The 20880-nt window shown below is 43.9% G+C and overlaps 1 protein-coding gene across 2 annotated transcripts in view; it reads left to right on the top strand.

The window, feature by feature from the left end:
* The window catches only part of TNFAIP6 (TNF alpha induced protein 6), a 41253-nt gene extending 20611 nt beyond the window's left edge, over positions 1-20642 (top strand). Inside the window, exons 3-8 of one of the 2 annotated variants that reach the window (XM_048954085.1) lie at positions 5039-5177; positions 12749-12886; positions 13993-14154; positions 16821-17049; positions 18467-18507; positions 19636-20642. In XM_048954085.1, the coding sequence (XP_048810042.1) occupies positions 5039-5177; positions 12749-12886; positions 13993-14154; positions 16821-17049; positions 18467-18507; positions 19636-19799 (873 nt within the window). In that variant the 3' untranslated portion in view covers positions 19800-20642. Of the gene's footprint in view, positions 1-5038; positions 5178-6297; positions 6805-12748; positions 12887-13992; positions 14155-16820; positions 17050-18466; positions 18508-19635 lie in introns of those variants that run through there. The other variant, XM_048954087.1, reaches the window with a different exon arrangement.
* Positions 20643-20880: the final 238 nt, after the last annotated feature.

The raw sequence follows: 20880 nt of genomic DNA, 5'->3' as shown, positions 1-20880 counted from the left end.
GGTGCCAGCCCAGCAAGAATGGTTAATTGATGGGGTGAAGCCTGTGTGTGACTTCAGCATCCCAGCTGCAGGAGCACAGCACAGAAGCTCTGTGGTCCATGCAGGGAGCAGATCTTCCTCTGTATGCTGCAGCAAGTTCAGTTTCCCAGCAGACAAGAAACGTCTCTGTGATGGCACCGCTGGTTGAGAAACACAGGTTCCATGTTTTCTTCTGCTTGAGGATGCTTGAGCCTCCATGGCTGAGCTGTGAAGGGCACGTGCTCATCAGTAGCTTGGTTACTCTGGGGTGCCCTTCAGCATTCCCCTTTAAAGCTCCCCAGCTTCAGCTGCAAATCTAAATGGGATTGATCTAAATGATCTAAAGGAGCTGGGAATGTTCAGCCTGGAGAAGAGGAGGCTCAGGGGAGACCTTATTGCTCTCTATAACTTCCTGAAGGGAGGTTGTAATGAGCTGGGGGTCGGCCTCTTCTCTCGTGTCATTAGTGATAGGAGCAGGGGGAATGGTTTCAAGCTACGGCAGGGGAGATTCAGGCTGGACATGAGGAAGTATTACTTTTCAGAAAGGGTGGTCAGGCACTGCAATGGATGCCCAGGGAGGTGGTGGAATCACTGAGCCTGGGGGTGTTCAAGGAAAGGCTGGATGTTGTGTTGAGGGACATGGTTTAGTAGGAGCTATTGGGAATGGGGGAACGGTTGGACTGGGTGATCTTTTAGGTCTTTTCCAACCTTAGTGATTCTATGATTCTATGATTCTATGATTCTAAATACTACTGTAGGCTAGGTATTGTTTTTTACCACACCAAACTTCTTGATATTTAGTCTGGAAGTGCCTTAGCAGTGATCCTATGGATCTTAATTCCATACATCTGACTCCTTGACTCTGTACATTCATTTTGCAGCTGGGTGTGCACTTTTCAAGTGCACACATACATGCACCCAGTGCATTGGTGCGGGTTGCTTTGACATGGCTGGAGTTGCAAGTTATTTTTTCTTTTAGGAGCTTGTCAGCAATCTTTGGAGCCTGCTTTTCTTGGAGTATCCTTACCATGGCACCCATTCTTCAGCGTCATGTTCTAAAAACTGCATCTACATGAACATTTTTAGAATGTGTTGTGGGTTTTTTCATGTATTTCTGTAGTTCTAAAATGTAAACATGGGAAAAAATCCATGAGACACTTATAAATTCTATGTCAGTGTATATTTTTAGTTTTCATAGGTCCAACTTTTTTATTTAGCATTACTGTCATTGTAGGACTTCAACTAACAAGCATTTTAACTTGGCGAATGCTCAGACTTTTTAATAAGTGAATCCATTATAGTTTCTTAACATCTGCTCTTAATAATCCCTAATGTTTTTGGTTTGTTCTACTTTCACACGAAGATTTTGCTTGCCTTTTTTTAAGCTATGACATCATTATGCACAAAAGTTGGTTCTCCCTCCCTTGTGACGGAATGGGCATTGATTTTGGTGAGAATTAGACCAGGAAACAAAGGAGAGGAAGTTTTAAAGTATTTAGTTATAACACACAATACATCTCTAAAATATTAACACCATGACAGTAAATAGTAGAATCACAAGAAGTTGTTTCATTATAAAATTCTCCTAAAATGCCATCACCTGAAGCATGTAGAGGACCAAAGGAGTTAGGAATTGGGTTCGAGCTTCCTTTTGTCGTTTCTGTTACTTCAGTAAATGTGTGACGATTTGGAAAACATGTTCTGTAAATTCATTGGAAAGTGAGATTCTCAGTAATTCAGAACCAAAATGTAAGGCTTTCACAGAATCACACAGAATCACCCGGGTTGGAAGGGACCCCAAGGATCATGTAGTTCCAACCCCCCTGCCTAGCAGGGCCACCAAACATCCACATTCAGATCAGGTTGCCCAGGACCCCGTCCAACCTGGCCTTAAACACGTCCAAGGACGGGGCATCCACAACCTCCCTGGGCAGCCCGTTCCAGGGCCTAACCACTCTCCTAGTAAAGAACTTCCCCCTAACATCCAACCTAAATCTTCCCTCCTTCAACTTAAAACCATTTCCCCTAGTCCTGCTGTTGTCAGCCCTTTTGAAGAGTTTACTCCCCTCCTGGGTGTTTCATCATCGTTGTTCCACAATGCACCATTTCTGTAACACTTGGCAGCTTCTGCTAAAGCAGAAAGCACTCAGGAGAAGAGAGGTTGGAAAAATAACTAGGTATGTTCAGGTAGATCCACCAAATCCCATCGGGTTCTTTTGTTTTGGATTTGTTTTCATACTTGAAGCAGTTGATTGTAATTAGGTATCTTAAGTATGTCATTTAAAATCTGGCTTACTGTTTAAAACGTGGTCATTTGTAAATGAAATCTCACTGACAGCAAACGTCAAGCTGGGATTCTGCACAAACCCAAATGTCATCTGGACAATCACCACGTGATTGCATGGAGCCTTTTGTTGGGGAGCTATGTTTAGTTCTGGCGTGACACCTCACAGAGGATGCAAGCCACCTGGAAAGGGCACGGGAGAGAGAAACAGGAATGGCTGAGCGTCTAGGAAGTGTGGCTCCAGGAAAGATGAAAAGAGCAGCCTGTTTATTTGTAAGGAAGCGAGATGTGGTAACAGACATAACAGAACTTTCCTGCTGCGGAGAGGCGGTAAAGGATCCGTTCCTTTTGTCTGCTGGAGCAAAAAGAAGTAATAGGCTACAACTGCAGCAGGGAAGACTTGTGTTAGGGGAAGATGTTTTGGTTAAGGAAGACGTATGGAGGGGTGAGCAGCAGGGGGCTGTGGAACTGCCACCACTGGAGGCTCAGAAGAGCAGACTGCTCTTGTATCTGTCAGGAATAGCTGTGACTGTCTGTGCTGTGTGGCAGATGCTTGGGATCTGATGACTTACGGTCTGCAAGGAGTTCCTTGAGGGTGGGCTGATCCTTCCACTTGTACCTCTACAGCTCAGCTCATTAACAAAAAATGAGTTTTAAAACAGATTTTAAAATATGTACTGAATGAGGTATAAACAAGATAGAATGGGAAGTGGACTTCCTTCAAAGGGCACAAGTTCCAAGGGCTCGAGCATCATCTCAGGATAAATTAGGTGTTTGTTAAGCATGAGTAGTTTGATTGTTCTACAAGTTGTCTGCTTGTATGGTTCAAATCTGAGTTTAGCCTTTCAGTCTGTGCGTAAGCAATAGTAAGGGATGGTGCTGTTGTTGAGCTGACCTTTTCCCTTCCATAGGTTAAATAGCTCTTCTACACTCAGGTTTCCCACCATGTGGATTCGGTCAGTGCTGTCACACTTCCCCCTTTCACAGCAACTCCTCTTGTAAGGAAAGGTTAACGTTAATTTTTCACTGTCTTTATCCCTATACTCCTTTTTCCTGCACATTCCATGAAGTAATTTTTTTCTCCTTCTGGTTTCTAACAGAAGACCTCCCAGTTAACAGGCTCTAACTGCACACCTTTCCATTTAAGTATAGCATTCACGATATCATTCTCAAACCTCTAAACATTATAGCTGCAGTATATTCTATGTCACTAATAGATCTTAGAGAGCTTAGAGAACAGAAGCTCCGAATATCTTCACTGTTTTCATAAAACAGGAGGAAAATGAAGAAGTTTACGTGCTTAATATTTAAAGGAATGCAAAAGAGAGTTGTGACCCACATACATTGCTGATCCTTTGCTTTTTAAATTCCTCCATCCCCAGCAGTTCCTCCATTACACCACGGGATTGTTTAGTCTCCATTTTACTGCAATCAGCTTTGTGCCATACCGGGTTTCAGACCACAGCTTGGGAATTACCAAGTTAGATCTTCACTTCATACACCAGCAAAAACCACAGAATAACTTTCAAACAGTATTTCTTCACATATGTATGCACGGAAGGAGTTAAGGAAGGTTCCCCATCCCCACCCCAGATTTATGTAAGATTTGTCTGGGATATATTTAAATGTGGAAAACTTGGAAGAAAGCTTAAGAAAACACTGTCAGATGAATGTCTCGAAGTGCCCACGTACAGCTGTGGAATCTCTTTTTGTTGGTGAGAGGGTCTGCTAGGATTTGCAGATGAAAACTTTCCTTTGCAGCTCACTTGGGAGCCAGATGTACTTTATCAACGCTGTGAGGTGCACAGACTTACACATAGGCTGGATCTGGAGTGTATGTTTAATGTCAGCATGATGGCAAACTTTAGGTTGTTTCCTCAGGTACAAAATACTCCCCATGCCCCATTGCTCACCACTGTGGAACACGTGCTGAACCTGCAGAACTTCTGTTCCCTTCCAACACCATTGGGTTTCATTCATTTGAGGATATTCAGTGGACAGCTGAATTCTGACTTGAGACTCTTGGCTTCTTGTGGAGCCTTACAGCCTCAGTTATGTTGTGATCCTATGATCTGCAAGCCATTGAATTGCTTTGGGCTCATTAGCAGATAGCCTGGTTCCTCCAGGGAGGTGCACTCATTCAAACATTAGACCCTGTATCAATCAAAAGAGATGCTTCAGACTCTCTCACTGCCAGAACTGTTTGTCACTTTACGTCCTTTCATTTCCAAGTTGTTTTTTGTAACTGAGGCTTTTCGCCACTGAGTCGACTTGAGTAAAAAATATAGAATTTTTTTTTTAATGGATTATTGTCTAAGTGTCTTCATCAAGGATTTCAGCATGCTAGTCTATTGCAAATCATCTCCAAGCTGGTATGTACCCGTTACAAGTTACTCACTTTATACAGATTGCTGTGGTCTTGTGGGATTGGCATCGATGGCCGGAACAGAGTTGCCTGCAGCAGAGACATCTGGCTCTGATAGAGGGTCATTAAGCTATCAGCTCACGTTGCAGCATCATCCAGAGGAATTTGAATGGGATGGCAGAGAGGAAAGGTGGCCAGGGCAGAAAAAGACATCCACGTTGTATTTATTTCAGAAGGAGAAATTCTAGGTCTAAGGATTCTCTTTATCTGATCCAGTAATTTGTTTATATTAGCAATGTGTGAAATTGCTGTTGAATTTTCATTTTCCTTTGATTTTGTTTCCTTTCCTTATGCCTCTTTATTACTCTCAGGTCCCCAGAAGATATCAGAAATACATCACGGCTGCAAACAAGCAAAGATTCAGTGCCAGTCTCCTTCAGTTAATGAGAAATGGATACTGCAGAGCAACGTGCTCAGCACTGTCTCCTCCCCTCACCAGCACCCAAAAAGGTAATACAGCCATCTTCACAATTCATATCCAGGTAACTTCAGATATACAACTTTGATATCAATGGTTAGAAAACAGACAGTTATCAACGTACTGTCAGAGAATAATTCTGAACTAGGTCTCATTCAAATAGCTTGGGCTCTTTCCTATTGCACATTAAAGCTGGAAGAACCCACACTGAGGGTTCAGACTCGAATGGATTAGGCATAGATATGCACAACAAGAATGGACATTTAGATGAACACCTTCCAGGGATGGGGGCTCTTCATCTCACTTCCCTGGGAGGCCTGTTCCAATGCCCGACCTCCGTTTTTATTAGGAGCACTTGTTTGCTCCCATCAGTAAGTGCAGAAGAGTGACAAGTCTAGACATTCTTGTTTTGGTGGAAGAAAGGCTCTCCCTCGGCTCCCCTTCCCCACAGCTCTCCTCTTGAGCATCTGCCAGAGTTGTAGGTGGGAGGAAGATATGTGTGTGTGTGTGCATACAGTTCAGATGAGCATTCATTTCTTTATATAAGATCAGAGTGATGAAGAATATCTTCCTCTTTGGCACAGCAGTCATCTATGTAAAATATTTCTGAGTAGGCACAGAGTCCTCCACCCTTTCCTTTTGATTTCTGTTTTTCATTTATTTCAACTTGATTGTCCTCATGGCCACGAGCACAGCTCCCGACTCCCAAGTTATGAGCTTTACCAGATCCGGAGAGCAGAGTCCTCCAATGGCTGCTCAGGGCTGTGAGGCACCAGACCATTTTCCACACGCTTATCTTTCCTCCTTTCTGCTCTCCCACTCATCCACCAGGAGCAGCTGCACTATTCATGTCTGGCCAGAAGGGAACACAGGCAGACGGCTGTCAGGCTATGAATCAGTTTTTAAACCGTGGTTTGAAGGGGAAGATTTTAGTTTTATTTCCCACTTGCAGAACAAAGAGCATCTGTTTTTGACGCTTATAGTTTTATGCTGATCTGGGAGTTTAACTTGCAATTACAAATCCACGTTGGGGAATCGATTCAAATATCCAATTAAATATATTCTCCTGATTTTTTTTTTTTAATTGATCAGGGCGCTGTCAAATTAAATCCATATAATATATGCAAAAAAAAAATTAAATGAGGATCAATACGTGTGATTCTCTTGGGTCTTATAAATGGTGTGACTGGAAACACTGGGAGCAGATAGAATAGTTATTAGTTTTATTGTTCTGTGGAATTTGAAGACTGAGTGCTGAAGAATGAACAGACTTTGGCTTGAAAAGCATTCATGTGTGCTGCAGTAGTTAGGGGTAGAATGGTTTCTTGGACACACTGGGAATGAGGAGAGCCAAAAGTGAGTCACATGGATGACTGCAGACATCACATTTAATTGTGCAATAATACTACAGCAAGCACAATTGGAGCAGGCTTGCTGACCTCACAGCTGAAAGCACTATTTAAGATCTGGCTACCAGATGTTCCAATAGGATCTAGCCAGCTGCTAGAGGAGGTTACCCTGAGTGTTTTAACAGGGAATATTTACAGCCTAGCAGCTCGGAAGAGATGATTGCACTAATTTTCTTCTCTGCCCTGCTGTGGGACGAAGCTCAAGCATGGGGATTCAAGGATGGAGTGCTGCATAACTCTATTTGGCTAGGTAAGAAATAATCTAATCGCAACTGTTTTATTGCCAGAGTCCCTGTGTTTGTGGAACAGTATAAAAATAAACACTTAGAGGTACAAAAGTGAGCCAGGCATTCATGTAAGCAAAATCCTGCACTGAAATGGGCCGTCGTGTTAAATGAGTAACGACTGTAAGGTTTGTACTTAAGAGCTTGCTGGTTTTATTGTTGCTCTGAAATGCAGGAAAAAATAGCTATGGAATACTTCATCTGAATGTGTTTTCCTAGAGCATGAGGTGAAGCGAAAAGAGTGTTAAATAGTAGTTTGCTTCTAATGAAGGAAAATGTGTGTGAAACGAAACTCGTGCCAAAGGAATGAATTATTTTCTGCATGAACATATTTCAAATGCCTGGGGTTCTCCATATGAAACTAAATGGTCTGGAAATAATATCAATATATTTCCTAGGTTTCTAGGGAAGAGGAGAAATGTGTATGTTTTGGCCATTGGTCTGTTCACATCATTAAACAGAGGAGAGGAGATTGCAAAAGGACTGTAGAAAATGCTGTGGGAATAGTTTCTTATATCTCTAGTGAGTTTAAATGGCTCTCAGAGGTTGTTTTTTTTTTATAGGCTTCATAATTATCCAGTACAATAGAAAAACATTCAAAATACAGTCCCATAAAATGTGCCAAAAGAAATACATGCACTCAGTGCTCTGCTTGATAGACAAATTTCTACAAACGCTTTCATCCTGTCTAAGGTGCTGCATATTTCTTTAAGGATTTAAGGAATTCCTGCAGGCAGTCCTTGTTTCTGTACGCTCAGATGTTTCACGTGGGACTGAGCCACATTCATAGCTGGTGCAGCAACCACGTGGCTCCAGTCTCAGAGGATCATGTAAACTAAAGGGAACATGAAGGAGAAGCCATCTATACTGTTTTCCATATGGCTGTACATTTTTAATGATTCCCCTCTCCTTCTGAGCTTGAAACATGCCCCTGTGTCCCCTGTGCTCAAGGTGCTCAGGTGGGTGAGGACAGCTCAGCAGCTTACAGAGGAGCTGCTCTTCCAGTGCTGCTCTGTGGAAGAAGCAAAGCTTGCATCCTAGGCTGGACACAGGGAAGAGTTCAGCACACACCATACCACTTGCAATCAGAGCCAGAGAGTGGGTGCTGAGTGTTTTCTTTGCAAATATTGTCATATCCACGTGACTGCTGCAACCAGTGCCATGCTGGGTGTGGATGGCAGGGCTTCTGCAACATGAACTGGTGATAACAGCCATCGGCTAAGTGGCTTTACCTGGTAGGTATTGAAGTCAGCCAGAAGAAAGTCTCCTGAATCTTTAAAATGAAGGAATAGAGAGCTAACAGGAATTAAGACGTTGTATTGCTACACCTTAGCATTTTCAATGAGAGTAAATAAAAATCAAAGATAAGAGTTAAAACTGACAACTTGCTCTAAAGAAAGAGACACAAAATCTGGAAGCACAGTGTGCTCTTTGGAATAACCACTTTGCTTTCCATTCTATGTTCCATTGAATCTCATTTAAAAACACACTATCTATTCTAATTAATGTAATAAAAAATATTCAAATAAAACCCAAAATGCAGTTAAATTACCAATGGAATTCAGTGAAATTGCATACAAGTGAAGAAAAATTGGGCACATTCATAGCCATCCAATTAACACAACTTTTCATTAAAAAAAGAATAATTTGAACAAGACGAGTAACCGTAATCTTATGTTAACTACAGCCAAGCATTACAGCAAGAACCTCCTGCTAAATAGGAATGTGCAGTGGCTGCTGAGCCTTGCTTATCTCTTATTCTGATAAAGCATAATTGAGACCAGAGAGAAAATGAGGGAGATTTCCATTTCGCCTCTCTTCAGCAAGCCAGTAACCAAATGTCAAATCTTCTGCAAAGGTTACTGTAGAACTGCTCACGTGTTGTACCTTTTTTTCTGTGTGCTACAAAAGATCTTTTGTTTTCTCAGTAAACACGGAGTCCTTCTGGAGCTGATTGCACTGCCATCCTGCTAATGTCTTTCTTGTGTGCATGGAATTTTATTGTTGCTCATTTTTGAAACAAGAATGTTATAGCCAAAACTTACTGTAAACCGATGAGAGGATTGGAGCAGTCTTGTTCAGATGTGCTCATACACTCATTCAAGTGCCAGCAAGAAGGTTTCCAAGGGCAGCTCTTCCTCACCCGTATCCACAGTTTCACCCCGCTCACAGAATGTATTGGGGAGTTTCAGGGGCCATAGCTGCCCCATTCTCTGAGTGTCACCTTGTGCCACAGACTGCATGGCCGTCCTCCACTTAAAGTTAAATATTTTGTTTTCACCTTAGGAGTTTCATGCATATTGAGGGCACTTTGTTAGGCCAAGTCCCATACTTGCTGTGTTTGTGCAGAAGAGGTTGGCTGTGGTTCATTCTTACCAACTGCTGTGGGTGAGCAGAGGGTCACTGTCCTTGCCAAATCCTGCTGCTTCTGGACCTCAAGGAGAGCCTCTAAGAAATACGAGCTGGAAGAAACACGTCCCATCAGCAGTGTAACCTGTGATCTTTTATGTCAGAAGTGAAGAAGAAAAATGAATGGATAGAACACTCCCAGTAAACTGGTTTTCAGGCAAATAAAGAGCAAGGTGAGCTGGAAATTCTGTGTTGAGCAGGAAAAGATTTCAGACAAGTCAAGTAAGGACAGCAGCCTTCAGGCAGAATTGGAGAATCAGAGAATCATTACAGTTGGAAAAGATCTCTTGGATCCCCAGCCCTCCCATGCCCACTGCCCACATCCCTCAGTGCCACATCCCCATGGCTCTGGGACACCCCCAGGATGGTGACCCCCCCTCTCCCTGGGCAACTGTGCCACTGCCTGACTGCTCTTAGGGGAAGAGATGTTTCCCAATATCCAATAGAATCCCCACCTATTGGGTTGATGCCCAGCTGAGGCCCAGGCACACCAGTGTAGTAACAGGGTACATTTAGGGTAGGCTCATGCTTGTATGGTTATCTGCACAATCATGAGATTGCCCCCATGAAAACTAATAATAGTTTCTGTGTGTGTATATTCAGACCTACCTTTGTGTAGATACGTATGCATGTAATGTATAATGTACATGTATTTAATTAGTGTTTTAAAGGTGTTAATAAGTACAGTGCTTTGACCTAGGTGAGGTTTTGCTGATGTAACTTATCTTTCTGCACATTCCCTAATATAATTAACAGAGAGGAAAAAATGCCTGAGAGATCTGAGCAGTTAATTAGGATATACTGTTAGTTAATACTGTCAGATTAAACTGTGACACACTGAGCCAGCAGAAGCTGTCAGGGCTTGGTGGAGTACACGTGTGTGGTCCATCTTCCCAAAGGCTACTATTATCTTGTTCCAGAGGGGTAGCAAAGAGATGGGTGATTGCTCCCAGCAGGATCCCACCACCCACCCAGGCACTGCGGGTGCTGCTGTCAATGGGGCAGCACTTGCAGAAACAGTGAAGAAGCAGAGCTTTCCAGCAGTATTCTGAAAAATTGGATGCCTGTCCGTGCTGATGTTTTAGCAGCAACAAATGGAGGCAGATGCCTTTGGAAGGATTAGCGTTGAGAACATTGCTGTCAGGAGGAATAGTCAGAATAGCTCACAGTGCAAAGGTTTCACCATCAGCTCCAATAGTGGTGCATCCCAACTGCTGGTGGTTCTCCCCAGGTCCCTGGCGTCACACCCAGCAGAGAAGCGGGGTGCCCAGGTGGCTCCATGGGCCCCTATGCCAGCACCCACTCTGCCCAAAGTTTTCGGACCGCACTTGTTGCACCTCTTGTAGAGGCAGCAAGCCTTAAGATTGGTCTGCCTCTTGCTCCTTGACTGATGTAGGCAGCCAGCTCAGCTAACCCAAAGGTCAAATCCCATGGTTTCAACTCACTGTCAGTGCAATTCAATTCACCTTCCACTTCGCTGACCTGTGAGCTGCAGTGATCACTGATCGCCTTTCCAGGCTGTCCCTGGAGAGTGCAGCAGGGCTGAGTGCTGCACTGCTTTCTGCATTACTCAAACTTCCAGTTCATACCTGCTGAATTCAACACAGTCGTGCCGTAAAGAAAGAGTCCTGGGCTTATCAGGTTAGACATGACAGCCTATTTAAAGAATGAAAAATGAAACCTCCTACAAATGATTTTTTAATTTAAATAAGATTTTTTTTTTTAATAAATAACATACCATCATCCAATCCTTGGAGGCATTCAAGGCCAGGCTGGATGTGGCTCTGGGCAGCCTGGGCTGCTGGTTGGTGACCCTGCACACAGCAGGGGGTTGGAACTGGATGAGCACTGTGCTCCTTTGCAACCCAGGCCATCCTGTGATTCTGTGATCACCCAGCTGTCGGGTATTTTGACTCTTCCTTGCACTGGGACTGGACTTAGAAAGGCTTCTCTCCAGAGCATGTTATCCCATGCCCATGCCAGAGACGCTCCCTGCGATGCTGCAGGAAGCAGCTCAGCCTGCCGAGCCTCCTGTCAGCACCAACTGACTTCCCCAGGCACCAGGCCAGGGACTGCTGCACTGCCAAACGTCACTGTCTCTACAAGGGGATCTCACCATTGCTAACCACAATTCAGTGGTGACCGTGCTCTTGTTTAAAAATATCCCAACCTAGCCAAAACTGCAGCCTGTCACTAATAGAGACATTCTTTTTTTCCCATGGCACCAAGAACTACTGTAAAAACACTTCTTGTTTGGCTTCTTTTTTCTTTCTCCTCGAGTAGCAATAACTACAGACAGCCATTTTTCTCACGTTAGGCTAAATATATAAAAAAAATCTAAAGTGTTCAGATTAAATATGCCTGTTGGTTCTGAGGCAGATTTCTGTACATACGGTGTCAGGCAAGCGAAACAAGAAACAATTACAAAACCCATCGCAGCCCTGAAAAGTTCTGAGCTTCACTGGAAAGCTGCTTCACGTTGAACCTCCAAAGCAAAAAAAAAAAAGATGAAGAAAGGGTATTAATTTTCTGTGCCACAGAAATGTCAGCCAGCGATTGTTCTGGTTCTGCCCTTCGCGACACAAGCTCAGATATTTTTATTTCCCATTTTCATTCCCTTTAATTTCTGCCTCTCTCCTATCCAAGTAGCTCTGATTTCACTTCTCTGGAGACTAAAAACAAAGCTCTGATTCATCTTAGAAAAGCACCGAAGCTGTATCCAACAGTATGCTGTGAGAGCAGCCCAGAACGACAGGATGCACGGAGTGGCCATGCCAACATGGGCCGATGGTTCCCATAGCTACTGCTGGCTGAGCCGTCCCGTGGGGCTCCTTCCCTGCATTTGCTGACCTTCCCTTCTTCAGAACCTTGCCAGGCTCTGACCAGCTCTATTGTTCAAGACTTCTGAACAAAACCAAACTCTGATGAAGATAGGCCGAGGGAGCTTGGCTGGTTCAGCATGGAGAAGGGACGGCTTCAGGGAGACCTCAGTGCAGCCTTCCAGCACTTGAGGGGAGCTTATGGGCAGGTGGAGAGGACTTTGTACATGATCTGATAGGGACAGCACAAGGGGGAATGGTTTTAAACTAAAAGAGGGGAGATTTAGGTTGGCTGTTAGGGGAAATCCTTCACCCACAGGTGGTGAGACTCTGGAACTGCCCTCAGCTGTTGTGCCCCATCCCTGGAGGCACCCAAGGCCATAGATGGGCCCTGGGCAGCCAGCCCATGGCAGCAGTGTCCCTTCCAACCCAAACACTCTGGGGTTCTGTGGTCTTTGAGGACCCTTCCAACCCAAGCCATGCTGTGATTCTGTGATTCTATTGGGTCAGGAGAGGTGCGTTTCCCCGATGCTTTGCAAACACTGCAGCTACTAACTCAGCATCTTTCATCTGGCTACCATCCAGAGGTGCATTTCCTGGGGAGGCTGTGGGTGACAGGAGAGCATCCCAAGAGTGGGCAGCTGGGATGTGATGCTGAAATCCTTTGTTGTTGTTCCCACAGAACGAGCAGCTGGGGTGTACCACCGGGAGTCACGCTCAGGGAAGTACCAGCTCACCTATGCAGAAGCAAAAGCAGTCTGCGAATACGAGGGAGGACACCTAGCCACCTATCAGCAGCTGGAGGCAGCAAGAAAAATAGGTTGGAAAAAAAATCACAGCTGTTTGCTTTTCACATCCATCACTCATTCGTAACGTCTTTGCTTTCCATGAATGTTATGAACTCTGGGACTAAGAGACTTGTAAACTCTCTGGGTGTTTGCCCGAGTTGTATGCAGTTTCCTACCCCTGATACAGAGCTGCTGTTGGGGCATGTGCACACAGTGCTGTGCATCACTGAGCTGGGGGTGCAGCACAGCCATGGGGCTGCAGGGGACGAGATGTGCTATTTCCCTATCAGCAGCTGAGATGTGTGTCCCAGCTCAGGGTGAACTGCATTTCTCTTTGATTCTTGATGAGGAATGATTATTCATTCAGAGAATTAGGAAAACAATGGAAAATATCCTCTGCTCTAGAAATGTGCAGGCTGCGCTGTTGAGTCAGAAGCTGGCTCTCAGCACCAGCACACATGTAGAAAGGGTACTTTTGTCTCTTCTGAGCAGCTCAGAGTCTGAGGACACCACAAATATGTTCCAGTTTGTCTCAGTGAAAACATGGAATTGGTCTCTACCAGACACTGCAATCTTTGGCTATTGTATCTAAGTCGTCAGCCACAAAGTGCATTAACAGGATCTAGTTGTTTAGCAATAAATACTTGAGGCTATTTAGGTATTTAAAGTATTTGAAATACATACTTTATTTCCTTAGCTCCATGTGTAGTATTTTATTCACTCTCAGGTCTTAATACTGCAAATTGTTTCATGAGATATGATTTAGTACATTTGCATGACTTCAAAAGGGAAACAAAGAACACGGTTTATTCACTTACATAACTCATTCTGTGTGTAATGTGATTACAAATGCTGGTACAGCACTTAAATTATGCTACCCCGGAGACTGCATCATCCATCTGCATTTGATTTTTCTTTTCAAATGAAGAACGAATGATCATACTGTGGACAACACAAAGCAATTTCACATTCTATGTTTAAAATTATCAACTGAAAACACTGCTCTTTCCCATAGTTCAATTTTATTAGGCCAATTACATTTAAGTAATCAATCATCTCAAGCAAGACTTGAATAAAAAGCAGTTTCTTGCCTGGGATTGATTTATCCCACTGATGCCACTTTTCCTCCCTGATGCAGGTTTCCATGTGTGTGCTGCTGGCTGGATGGCCAAGGGCAGAGTTGGTTACCCCATAGTAAAAGCTGGAGCCAACTGTGGTTTTGGAAGAACTGGGATTGTGGACTATGGGATTCGCCTCAACAGAAGTGAGAGATGGGATGCCTACTGCTACAACCCAAACGGTGAGTTTAGAAACAGCTCCTTGCTCCTCAGGTCGAAGACTGTGAGTGCTATGGGGCAGTGTGAAGGCTCTGAATGAGTTGGCTTCTGTACCAATAATACACTGTCCTCAAAGGGGACACACTGATCCAGGCTCATTTGGAACTGGCACAAAGCCCCTCTGCTGTCCCCAGCAGCTGGCATGGCTCGCTCACAGCACAGCTCTCTGCCATGGGCAACTGGGCCTAGCCAAAGCCTCTCCAGAAACTAAGTGTAATGATATGCTCTTCTTGATTAACAAGGTAAGTAATACTTCTAAAATGACCATCTTTTATATAAGGGCATTTACATTTACTCTACAATTTCATACAAATATCTAATCTCAGGTGCTTAGTTGTTGAGCTAATTGGTCGTAGTAGTTGATTAAGCAAAAAATATATAGTGGTTGGCGACCATGCACACAGCAGGGGGATTGAAACTATATGATCCCTGTGGGCCTTTTCAACCCAGGCCATTCTGTGATTCTATGAAATATAACTCCTGTACTGTAAGCATATTTTCTTACCCCTGCAGCAAGATGATAACTTAGAAAACTAAAATCACCCTCAGCAATTATTGCCCTTTACTTGCCTATTACATTATTCCTACTTTGGGCATAAAGAATCAGTATTGATTTCAAAGTTCTCAGTCTTCCTGCTGCAAACACTGTTGCTGAAGATTTGGAAGCAGACACAAGTGTTCAGAAAATAAATTCTAGAGAAATCATTCCAGTTGTTTTGTGTTTGCTAGAGCTTTTATTCTAAAACAATAATAATTCACACAAATCTGACTTCTGAGAACTGCTGAGTTCCATTATTAGCCAGACATTTGAGCATGAAGCTTAGCTATAATTGAACACTGCAAAGGCAGGGATGTGTTTATCTACATCGAAGAGCCTCAAGAGTTGTCAGGCTTCTCAGCAGCATTGTGGCATGTTGCAGGAACAGTGCAGCCTCAAGGTCTTGATTTGGCTGTCCAGATGACAAGTGGGAATCTGTACTTAAAGAAGTAGACGGTGAGAGAAGTAGAGTTGCATTCTCCAGTTATTTTATTTCTTTGTTGGAAACACATTTCTGGAGGGAAATAGTGTGCATGCAACTCTTTTCATAGAATCATAGAATCACAGAATCATAGAATCGTAGAATCCTAGAATGGCCTGGGTTGCAAAGGAGCACAATGCTCATCCAGTTCCAACCCCCTGCTGTGTGCAGGTCACCAACCAGCAGCCCAGGCTGCCCAGAGCCACATCCAGCCTGGCCTTGAATGCCTGCAGGGATGGGGCATCCACAGCCTCCTTGGGCAACCTGTGCCAGTGCATCACCACCCCGTGGGTGAAAAACTTCCTTCTAATATCCAACCTAAATCTCCCCTGTCTCAGTTTATCCCTCCTTGTCATATCACTATCCACCCTCATGAACAACCATCCCCATCCTGTTCACACACGACTAGCAGGACTTCACCAAATGTGAGACATGTCCACATTCACCTCCATTCGCTGCTCCAATGACTGAAGTACTGACATGACCACTGTGACAGTTTATCTTGATGTCACTTCATGTAGCTGGAAAGATAGGACAAGCTAGCCCCAATAAGAAAAGGAAAATTCACTTTATCTGTGCTTGGCTTCCCTGCTCTGTGCATTCTGCCCTGGCTGGCAGAGCCGGAACTGGAGTTGTCAGTGACGTCTGTACAGCTGTGCACATTTTGTTTGTGCTTGTGGGGTTTGAGCTTGTTTATATGAGCAGGGCAGTTGTTAACCAAATAGCTCTGCGGGGTGGGGGACACACAGATGTTCAGCACACTGAGAAAACTGTTAGGCTACTGCGTTCATTATTAGTGCATGTATGTCAGCCCAACTCCCTCCTCTGTCAGCCTTCTCCTCTGGGACCAGAGGTAGTTACTTTCCAAATGCTGTGTCTGGTTAGAGGACAAAGGGGAACCAGAGCTGCCAACACTCAGAGGACAGCCTGAGCCTCTCCCATTAGAAGGAAATGCGTTCAAGCTGCTGCACAGACTGGCAGTGGTTTGGCTGCAGGTGGGAGGCGAGCAGCCTGGGGGGCAAAGCTCTGGCTGAAGGGAGCCTCAGCTCTTCCATGGGCTGCTAATGACGTGAGGAACTTGCAGAACTGCTTGCCTGTTTGAAACACACCTCCATCTCACATCCAGTAGCAGGGGTACAATGAAGCGCATGGCAGCGCTGACCTTTACAAGTGGGGTAGTTTGATTTTCTTTTGTGGTTTTTGGTGCAAGACATGCTTGAAAGAGGTTTTTGAAGAAGAAAGGATGAAGCTGGATGCCAGAGTAACTTGCAAGTACAGCCCTAAAGCTTAAAGTTCAGCACAGTCAGAAACCCCATGTGCCTTTTACATAAAGCACTGAACTCCTGCCCAGAGTTCACAAAAGACAATGGAAGCTTTTCCACTGAATTCAGGGAGTTTGGGATCGTGCCTGTTACTTCTAAAAGGCAAAAGCTAGGAATTACTGACATTTCTTGAGAATGCTGACTACTGAAATAGATGGAACATGCAACCACGCTGGCTGTCCCTGTGTGATTTTCTATGGTTCTGCTGCATGGAAGAGCTGAAAGCATTAAATCATTGCCGTATCCAAAATGAATGCTTGGACTCTGATGTTTTTATTTTCCTCTTAGGAAAAGAATGTGGTGGAGTCTTCACGGATTCAAAACATGTTTTTAAGTCACCAGGCTACCCAAACGAGTATGAAAATGACCAAATTTGCTACTGGCATATCAGAGTAAAGTATGGACAGCGGATTCATCTCCAGTTTCTGGAGTTTGACGTTGAAGACGACACTGCCTGCATGGCTGATTACTTGGAAATCTACGACAGCTATGATGATATCAGTGGTTTTGTGGGCAGGTAATTTCAGCTTCAATATACAAATAATCAAATGATTGCATCTTTTTTTTTCTTTTCTTTTTTTCCATCCAGAATATTGTTTCAGAAAAGCACCATAACAGCTCATCCAATTAACACTTGTCATGCTACTAACACTTGCAGCAATAGCACCTGACTTATCTTTCCTGGCAATTTACCTCCCTTCTATTAACACAGGCTGTAAACAGCCTCAGAAAATCGTGCTTTGCCCTCTTCTGCTTTGTTAAACTGCATGAAAGAGAGCTGTGAGACCGTGCAGCCAGCTGCTTATCGTGATGCTCTATGATTCTGTAGGAAAACGGAGCACTCTCAAACAGCATTTTGCATTTTATTTAATTGAAAGCAAGGAGAAGAGGTGCTAAAGTGTCAGTAAAAATATGTTTAAGTTTCCATTTGCGTTAGAAGTCAAATATATTGTAACCAAAGATCAGGTGTTATGTATCATCCTTTTCACAAAATTTCGTTTGTCTCTTTCCTTAATTCTCTTTCCTTTCTTTCTTGTTAGCTTTTTTCTTGTTCTTTAGCAACCATCTTTTTAGTATAAAGTCCCTCGTATTTTTTCCAGAGGAAGAAGTAGAAACAAAGTGACAAAAGCACTTCCCAATCCCGGCTGTTTTTCACAGCCTCTCTACAAATCATGTGTAGCAAAGCAAGGATATAGCCCATTTGTTTCTCCTTTAGAGATCATTTTAGAAGTTTTCCTTGGCCAAGTTCTTTCTTTCTTAGCCTCGAGCCTTCTTTTCCTTAAGGCCTTGTTAAATTGCCTTTTTACTTGTTTTGCATCATTTACTTCCTTCGTATGTTGAAAAATGTTTCCTGCATTTTTCCCTCCCCTAAAAAAAAAAAGCCTTTAGTCAGTAGTGTTGGCATACAGAGGGGAACTGCATGCACTGAGCACCTGCAACCAGCTCAGCCCTGGGAGTCAAGCTCCAAAGGAGGGCAAATCCAGAAGGCAAAATCCACTGTCATAGAATCATAGGATCAGAGAATCAGAGAATCATAGAACCATAGAAAGGCCTGGGTTGCAAAGGACCTCAATGCTCACCCAGTTCCAACCCCTGCAGTGTGCAGGTCACCAACCAGCAGCCCAGGCTGCCCAGAGTCACATCCAGCCTGGCCTTGAATGCCTGCAGGGATGGGGCATCCACAGCCTCCTTGGGCAACCTGTAACAGTGCATCATCACCCCCTGTGTGAAAAACTTCCTCCTAATATCCAACCTAAAGCTCCCCTGTCTCAGTTTAAAACCATTCCCCTTGTCCTATCACTATCTACCCTCATAAACAGCTGTTCCCCCTCCTGTTTATAGGCTCCCTTCCTCAGGAGATGTCCCTGTGCAGCAGGGCAGGGCATTGCTGCTGTGTCCTCCAGTCATGACTTTATTTATACGTTTTGTTCCAGGTTTTGTGGAGATGAGTTGCCAGATGATATCATTAGCACAGGTAACATATTTATACTCCTAGTTAAAAAAAAAAAAGCAGCCCAAATGAACTTTTATCTGTACTTTCTAGTCATAAATGGGTGAGATGACCAAAGACACAACGTCTGCTTTGTGCCCAAGATGCTATTCCAAAGTGCCCATATGCTCTTTCACCAATGCAGTTACTTTTAAATGGAATAAAATTAAAAATAAATAAATAAGTTAGAAGAATGAGCAGGGAGCAGCCTGCTGGCCTTGCAGAGGTAGCACACGCAAGGGGTTTTCACATGGGCAGCTTCATGAAGCAGACCTGCCATCAGTGACCTTGTCTCAGCTGTGCATGCAATCTTCTTGCATCACGTTTTCTAATTTGAAGAGTAAGGACTGCAAGAATGGCTCCAAAGCTGGTTATAGAAATTATCCCATCTGTCTGTTTAAAGAGAAGTTCCCAGCAGTGAAAAGTGCCAGGGAAAAACAAATGATAATGGAATGAGATTATTAACATGAGCAAAACAATAAATATAAAACAAAGGAAAAACGAGTGTCACTCGTAGATCTGTGAGGCTCTGTGGCTGTTTCACAAGTCCTGCTGTCTTCCCTTCTTAAATTAGGTGACTGCATCAGTCAAGCAAAGCCAGCATGGCCATGGCAGTTCTGAGATAGACTACTTAGAGCATTGTTGTTAATAGGTGAGGGGGAAACTTATTTTTAATGAAGTATAGCTTAACTGCCAGATAACTATATAAGGTGATGCTATTTAGAAGTATGACAATGAATCAAGCTTTTGACTTCATCAAATGACAGAGGCTCCATGTCCTGGCCCACAGGAGCGATGGGAAGCACAGGCACTGGGATGGGCTGGAGCCCACAAATGGGCCCTGAGCAGCATTGTGACATTGCACAGCTGGAACAAAGCCTTTTAAAGGACAGGAAACGCTGTGCAAAAAGCACTGTGTTTGTCAAAGCTTTATCAACCTGTGGGCTCTACAGACAATGGGGCTGAAGGAACAGCACTTCTCTGGGGCCTGCAGCTCTAAAGCAGGCAGACCAGGTAGCTTGCTGCATAGAGCTCAGTGTTTCAGGCTCCTCGGGAAGCCCCAGGTGAGCTGCAACCAAAACATAACCTTTGTTTTTCTTTCTCCTGTCCCAGGCAATGTTATGACCCTGAAGTTTCTGTCAGATGCCTCAGTGACTGCTGGTGGGTTTCAAATTAGGTATGTTACAATGGACGTGCCTTCCAAGGCAGGGGATGGAAAGAACACGACCTCCCAAGGAAGAACAAACTTCTTATCAGGAAAGTTTGGCATTATGTGAGCAGAACAGCACGGTCCACTCACTGGGAAACACATTTAGAACCCAATTCAGATACCTGTTTCTTCAGATCAGACAGGGACATACAGTCATTTTCTTCATATCTTTCTGACTTTTTATTGTCTATCAGTTTTGATAACAAAGTATACCAGGAAATAAATTATAAGATGTATTTTTAGATGACAAGTCCTGTAAAAAAAAAAAAAAGAATTCATTGTTTCCAAAGGCTGTAGAACTATTTTTGTATATACAGTGTTCCTTTCCCTCACCTCTTGCACCATTTGAACAAACTTTTTGTGCAAGCAATGTTTCCATTATTAAGTCCTTATTTCCTTGGTTTTCACATATTTATTTTTTAGACTGTTATTTTTTTATTATTATTAACTCATTCCCCTGAATTCGAAAGGCCTTTAGAGTCTTCTTGTTCTAAAGACACGTGAATTCATCCTGTGGATGGCCTGGTAGCCACCCATGCCATTGACTGAAGCCTGAAGGTTGTGCAGCAGCATGAAAAGCACAGGATCCATGGCAATACCAATCATTTCCTTGTGGGATGGATCAGAGAGCACGCAGCACATTTTGCTGGGGTCTCCTCATGCAGAGGAGAGGTGGCCAAGTCTCTTATCTTGTCCCATTGCACGTGGTGAAGAACCGAATGGGAGACTTGCTGAGATGGAGCGTCAGAAGGAATTGTTGCCAAGAAATCCAATTGCAAGACACCACTGTGATGCTGTGTGTTGTTTACGTGAGTTTTGAGAAGACTGTGCTACTTTGAATCGATAAACTGCTCCACATTTGCTCTCATCTTCAGTTTAAATCCCGCGGTCTGAAGCAGCATTAAAGCTACCTCTGTTTTAACCTTGCCCATAGCCTCCAATGGGTTCTTTTCGTTATTGAGGGCTATCTCAACTCTCAGCTGGTTAAATTTACTCCATCTTGGAGCTCGTACCGGGGGGAACATCCCAGCTTTCCAGCTCACTCCAGCACAGGGCTGGATCGTGCCCAGGGCAATGAGAGCAGGGAAACGAACAGGGAAACCGCAGAGCGCAGCCCCCGGGATTCAAGCCGCAAGGAATTGCGGGTG

The sequence above is a fragment of the Lagopus muta genome, chromosome 8 (assembly GCF_023343835.1).
Source record: "Lagopus muta isolate bLagMut1 chromosome 8, bLagMut1 primary, whole genome shotgun sequence".
In the NCBI taxonomy this organism is placed as follows: domain Eukaryota; kingdom Metazoa; phylum Chordata; class Aves; order Galliformes; family Phasianidae; genus Lagopus; species Lagopus muta.
Note: the sequence above shows the minus strand (reverse complement) of the source record. Positions and strands in the feature narration are given on the sequence as shown.